Source organism: Lactuca virosa, chromosome 9 (genome assembly GCF_052849685.1).
Source record: "Lactuca virosa cultivar CGN04683 chromosome 9, Lactuca_virosa_CGN04683_v6, whole genome shotgun sequence".
NCBI classification, from domain to species: Eukaryota; Viridiplantae; Streptophyta; class Magnoliopsida; order Asterales; family Asteraceae; genus Lactuca; species Lactuca virosa.
The window spans coordinates 6,919,130-6,925,681 of NC_136434.1; the positions used below are offsets into that span (position 1 = coordinate 6,919,130).

The 6,552-nt window shown below is 36.2% G+C and overlaps 2 protein-coding genes across 2 annotated transcripts; both read right to left on the reverse strand.

Moving 5' to 3' along the window:
* Positions 1-2,182: 2,182 nt before the first annotated feature.
* Positions 2,183-2,668, reverse strand: LOC145138906 (uncharacterized). The gene has a single exon (XM_079072909.1). The coding sequence runs from the start codon at positions 2,666-2,668 to the stop codon at positions 2,183-2,185; it is 486 nt and encodes a 161-aa protein (XP_078929035.1).
* Positions 2,669-2,701: 33 nt separating this feature from the next.
* LOC145138907 (uncharacterized) lies at positions 2,702-4,240 on the reverse strand. The gene is made up of 2 exons (XM_079072910.1): positions 3,715-4,240; positions 2,702-3,333 (listed from the first exon to the last, which is right to left on the reverse strand). The coding sequence occupies exons 1-2, from the start codon at positions 4,238-4,240 to the stop codon at positions 2,702-2,704; spliced, it is 1,158 nt and encodes a 385-aa protein (XP_078929036.1).
* Positions 4,241-6,552: the final 2,312 nt, after the last annotated feature.

Consider the following 6,552-nt stretch of genomic DNA (forward strand, 5'->3'; position numbering starts at 1 on the left):
ATTTCACTCATTGTCTTCTTTTCATTATTCGCGTCAACCGTATAGGCCAAGAATGCAATACATCATTTATTAAGACATCTTCTGGTTTTCATTATTGTAATGATTCCATACTTCACTCTACTCTTATCACCATATATGACGAATGATTCTTTTCTAGGAGGATTGATACGCACCATCTTTCTTCGGTATAAGTTGTCTGTAAAATTTGCTCCCAACCAGTCCATTCCCAAAATGACATCAAACTCGTTTAACTCAAAGGGTAATAAACCTTTATGGAATTCGTTCCCGTTGAGGTTGATGGTTACGTTTTCGAACTTATTACTAACTATACATTCCTACCACCAGTTAATTCTATCATTACTGGAGAATTTAATCTATGTGGTGATAAACTAAGCTTTCTATCAAATTCATGCAAAATAAAGGAATGATCTGCTCCCGAATCAAATAAAATCATGTTGGTTATGTTTAAATATTAAAAACTTAAAAACAAAGTCATTTGGGGAGGGGATGGAGATGAAGCTGATGGTTGTGTAATTGCTGAAGAAATCAAGAAACATATCCTTTTTGAAAAATCGACTACATTTCAACAAGAGCCACCATAATACAAAATTCAGTTGGGTGAGGGGATGAAAATGAACGTGGATACGCAACGAAATTGCTTAACTTTTCACTTTTTGGTGAGGGCTTCTTTATTTCTAGGCGAGGGCAGCCACAACCATAACCATCCTCCACCTACCTTTGTCATTAAATAATTTAAGTTTTTTAGGTTGGATTTAAGGAAACGAGAAGCAAGAAAGGATCGATTAGGTTCATATCCCTTTCTTTTTTATTTGAAAAACAAACCTAAATCAAATATGAACTTCCATGAATTCGTTTTCTTTATTATTGTTAACCATATTATAATAAAACAAACATTTTGATTGACACATTATATATTTTTATATTTTTATATACAATGATGCAACATGTCAATTTTTAGTATTTATTTTTTATTTCATTTGATGTAAATCTCAAATTTTAACGAGTTTAAAATTGACTTCTAGTTTTTTTTTCCGGATAATCTTCATAACACGATGTGCAGTCAACAGCGGTGGGATAACGGTTAGCGGTAGTTGGCAAAATAGCGGTCCAAAATTGCGGTACTACAAATATCGACGATATTGACCGGTATTTGACCGCTATTTGACTGACATTTGGCAAATATCAGTGGGATAGTGGTGAAATAACGGTTATATCTAAAGTTTTTATTAAATCACTTCATTTATTATTAAAATGTATATATATATATATATATATATATATATATATATATATATATATATATATACATATATATATATATATATATATATATATATATATATATATATATATATATATATATATATATATATATACTAGCCGTCTACCCGCGCCAAGCGCCAGGTGCGACTTTTTTTCTTCAGAAATCAGTTTGTATATAGGATTAGTGTTTTTGCGCAAATAGTTTACTACACATAAACAATTATCAATAAGAGTCATGCTAGCAGAAACAAAATCAAAAATAATTAAAAATGAAAAGTTGGGATTCTTTAAAAATGAATATGAACACATGATTGGCTGGTCATTATTAATCATGCAACACTTCTTTATACACGGCATTTGACATATAGACTTCACTGTCGTTGAATTGTTCATCGGATTTCACCAATACTTTTTTGGTGGCACGTGATATCCCTCTGGATAATGCCACATAAAGTTGGCCATGCGAGAAAACCGATTCTGGAAGATAAATTCATACATTTGGAATTGTTTGTCCCTGAGCTTTATTTATTGTCATTGCAAAACATAATCGAATTGGAAATTGCTTTCTCTTCAGCTTGAACGGGAACATGTCATCTTCAGACGGACTTAGAGGAATCTTTGACAAAAATACCCTCTTTCTAGCATGTTGACCAACAGCTATTTCGGCATCAATGACATTGTGCTGAAAACTTTTACATAGCAATCGGGTGCCGTTACATAATCCATTTGTCGGGTCGAGATTCCGTAACAGTATTATCGGGCATCCAACTTTCAGTCTTAACTAATGAGGGGGCAAACCACTAACACTGAGTGTGTTCAAGAATTCCACAGGATAGAAGTTATTTATACCGTCCAGGGCTTCATCAAAACTATAGTAAATTCTCTCTTTTCCATGGAATCATCCGATCAAATAATCATTAATCTCATCGACACTATCATTTCTTGTGGATAATATTGCACGTGAAATAATATAATCTGTTTCAGATCTATTAGTTTCAAAGGATGGAAAGATTGCATCAATCAAAGCATGCAATGACTTTTCTTTTTCAGTGAAGGGAATTACCATATCATCAGGGATGCGAATAACGTTTCCGTGCACCGTTTCTTCAACTCCTTTACCAACACGTAATAGAAAGTCTGAGAACCATGGATAGGTTAGTGCTCTCATATTTATAGTTAACCGCAACTTGATAATCGAAGACCAAAGAGGCGACATCCGTATGCTAGAATCCACAGTCTGTGCTCGTGTTCCACGTCTAACGACCGAAAACACTTGTCTGAAGTCACCTCCCAAAACCATTATCTTTCCACCAAATGGGTGCATCACCCCAGTGATATCTTTCATTGTACGGTCAACCGCCTCCAACGCATGTCTTTTAGCCATCGACGCTTCGTCCCAAATTATTACTTTTGCAGTCTAAAGTAGTTGTGCAGTACCACTTTGTCTTGAAATCTTGCAGACCGAGTTATTTTCAAGATTGATAGGAATCGTAAAGCGAGAGTGAGCTGTTCTTCCCCCGAGCATGTTATTAGCCGCAACACCCGATGAAGAAATCACGAGTGCAATATGACCACACGAACGAATATTAGCAACTAAAGCTTTGTACAAAAATGTTTTTTCTGTTCCACCAGGACCGTCTATGAAGAACACTCCTGGAATATCATTATGGACATGCCGCATGATCTCATCATACACAAACTTTTGTTCGGGATTGAGAGAATCTCGGGCTTGTAAATGTTCAGGTTCTAAAACAATAGAGCACTCTTCTTGTACCTCACAAAAAACTCCAAATTCTAAATCAACATTTTGATTTATTTTTGGAAGATCAAAATCATCAATACGGTCACCCATAGATTGTAGGAATACCATGATTTCAGTGAGGACCATATTCTGGACTCTCTCAACACTTCCGTATTGTCGCCTATAATCTTCTGAAATACCATTGTAGTAGTCATGCCATAACCTACGAACATCTCCTGGCTCACAAAAACTCAATATCGTCGCAAGCAGCCTTCTAAGAGCATTGGGAAATTGAAACAAAGATGCCTCTGTAAGACATTGAGACAAACCATCATCGGACTCTATTAAGCCTCTTTTGAGAGTTGCTTTCCGAAATGTTGGGTATTTTATGTTGTTGACCGTATAGAGATCTTCAAAACACGTAGGGCCATTAATATGCAATAAAAGTAGGCGAAGGTAGTATCGCTCCCCTTCAGCAGGATTAGCAGAAACCAAACGACCTCACATTAATCCTAGTTTTCGATGATTCCAATGACGTGACTTCGTATCCCACATAAATTTTTTAGGAAAATCTATGTATTTATATTCTCTTGCACGAATATCTTCTTTATTTTAAAAAAAAAAGGTAGTCAACATTAATCTATTATCTCTCTCCTTTTCAACAACGCTAGTCAGCATATCATCCTCACTGAACCTAACCATCTGTTGATTTGGGAGATGAACCTGCAAAGCCATCACACAAGGGTATATCTGAGAAAGGGGGAAGCTAAAAATCATCCATATTGCCTCAGGAGGTGAGACATATCGTGCATCTTGATACCGTTTTATCTCATTGATATAAATTGGTTGTCCATCCGGATCAATATTGATAACTTGTTTGTCATGACCCTTGTAAATATACTTAAACACATATTTCACGGAGGTTATACTCGAGCATACCTCAACATTCACATGGAAGTTAAACATCATTAACAACTTTGGGTTATATGGGACAACCCACCTGTTATCCATCTTATTGCCTCGTATGTCCACCTCTATACCATTATCTCTTCTTCGGTACACAGGATATGAATCCTTTCCTTGTAACGTTTTCTCATTGAATTGTCGAGGGTATCTAAAACGACATTTATTTTGCTCATTATTCTTACAAGGACAATCAGAGTTTAAGCTACCACAAGGACCATGTATCATGTGTGAGACGACCAATTCGTGCATTTTAGGATACCTTATTGGGTCTGGAATTTCAGCATGATATGTGCATATTTAGCTATATATTTCGTATAGAATTTTAATACTTTTTGGCTAATTTATTGCAATTTATGGATAAAAGGTACTTAATTATGTTTAAACTGTATTTTCAGCCTAAAAGATGTGCTCGGAAGCGAAAGGAAGTGGGAAATGCAATCGGGAGCTTGGGGATTGAAGAAAGAAGAAAAAGAGTTAAAATCATGAAGAACTCAGCGAGTTGGATGCCTACTCGACGAGTCTACACGAACATTAGCGAAGCAAATAGAAGTCCTTGCCGTACACGGGTTTTTAATGAGGGAACTCGGCGAGTCGGTTATTGGACTCGGCGAGTAGCCTCTGTTTTCAGGAATCTATAAATAGGAGTCAATTGCCTGAAACCAAACCTTTCTCTGGAACCCTTGGGGATTAAATTGCGACTGGAGGTGCACCTGGAGCTCTGGAACTCATGGAACAACCCTAGCTTTCAATTTTGAGAAGATCAAAGGCAATTTTAGTTTACTCTTTACTTAATCTTTTGTTTGAACTATGTGTGAACTATTAGATTTCGTTTTTAAGCTACATTTTGTTGAAGTCATGAGCTAAAACTCATATCTTCTATTTAGGGGTAGATGAATTTATGACTATGGTTTGATTTTGTGGTTGGATTAATTGAATTTGGTGAGTTTTGTTTTGTTAAGCTTGTTAAAGAACCTTATGTATTAACAACAACTATTTTATGTTAATTAACAAGTATATTAAGCTGCATGAACATCTCTTAATTGCTTATCTCATATGATTTATGTGAAAACATTGTTATGTGCCTAGGAATAGTGAACGTGAAACTAGGGTTAGCTAGAAAATAGGAAAGTTAATGTGTGAGCTTGTGTGACGAACCATCAACAAGAGGTTAATTGAATTAGTAATTTGATTAGCTAATTACAAGTCTTACTTAACCCGAATCAATAAACTAGGAAATTTATTAGTTTAATCACTTGATCACTGCTTAAATTGATTTGTTTTCTAAGGATTAGTAATAGCGAACGTGAACCTAATCACATTAATCGGTAGCCAATAACAATTAATCCATTGTACTTGCCATAAAATCAACCATAGGAGTAAATGAATCGAACCTAAACATAAGTCTTCTCCATTATTGAATTTAGTTTATTGTTTAATTGCTTTAGTTGTTAGTTGCTAATTTGAGTCTTATTTAATTGTTTAAGTTTCTAGTCTTGCAAAACTAGAGAAAACCTTTCCTTTTATTAATTGTTTTTAGATAATTTAGTAGTTAGTTTATTTACCGTTCCCTGTGTTTGATACCCTACTTGCTTAAACTAAACTGCTATCGATAGGTACACTGCATGCGTGTGTTTGTTTTTATTTGAGTTTGTTAGGATTAAAACTAGTTCGTTTAACACACATCAAGTTTTTGGCGCCGTTGCCGGGGAACGGTTCTAAAATAAATTTTAATTGCTAGTATTATCGATCCTTTGTGTGAGAACTATCTTTGCACAGAGTTACTGCTTTAGTAGTTTAGTTGTTAGGATTTTTGATATATTTTTTTTCTGTTTTACCCTCGAACTCGTCGAGTCCATTCGCAGGTACTCATCGAGTCCATCGTGAAATTTCCAGTTTTGATTTTAGTTTTATTTTGTTCTTTTTACTCGTGTTTTCTGTTTCTTTCAGGTATTTTATGACCCGAGGATCAGGCACACCCTTGATCCTGCCACTCACAAACCCGGAATCAGCTCTTAGGAAGGACAAGGACAAAACTGTAGAATCATCTTCAACACCAAAAAAGTCACCATTTAAGAGCCTCAAATCAGCTTTTAGAAAGAAAAAGGGCTAGAAAGTTGGAGAATCCAACACCTCATTGACGGACGAAGACCCTAGGAAAGAAGACACCGAGTACGAAACAGAAACCGAAGAAGAAAGAGAAGTAGAAGGCGAACCCGATAACACCATGGCTAACATTGCGGATCTCACCATGGGTGAGTACAACAAGAGGATGTGTGATGATACCGGGTCGGGACTAGTGCAACCTGCAATTCCAACAACTGCTGAGCTAAAAGGCCACATTCTCACCCAACTCAAGGACATCCCATTCTACGGGAAAGATCACGAAGACGCGTACAAGCACATCGACGATGTCAACGACATAGCCGACTATTTTTACATCCCGAACGTTCCTCGCGAGACTGTTTTGCTTCGTATGCTACCAGTCACATTTAAGGGGGCTGCGAAAGATTGGCTGAAATCACTTCCCCCAGGATCCATCACCACTTGGGCGAAAATGCGTG

Excerpts from the sequence above, each read along its gene's own strand:
- LOC145138907 (XM_079072910.1), bottom strand. The coding sequence starts at position 4,240 with ATGCACGAATTGGTCGTCTCACACATGATACATGGTCCTTGTGGTAGC. Across the intron at positions 3,334-3,714 it reads TCAACAGATGGTTAGGTTCA|AGGCATCTTTGTTTCAATTT; the intron begins GTGAGGATGATA and ends AATGTCTTACAG.
- LOC145138906 (XM_079072909.1), bottom strand. The coding sequence starts at position 2,668 with ATGGCTAAAAGACATGCGTTGGAGGCGGTTGACCGTACAATGAAAGAT.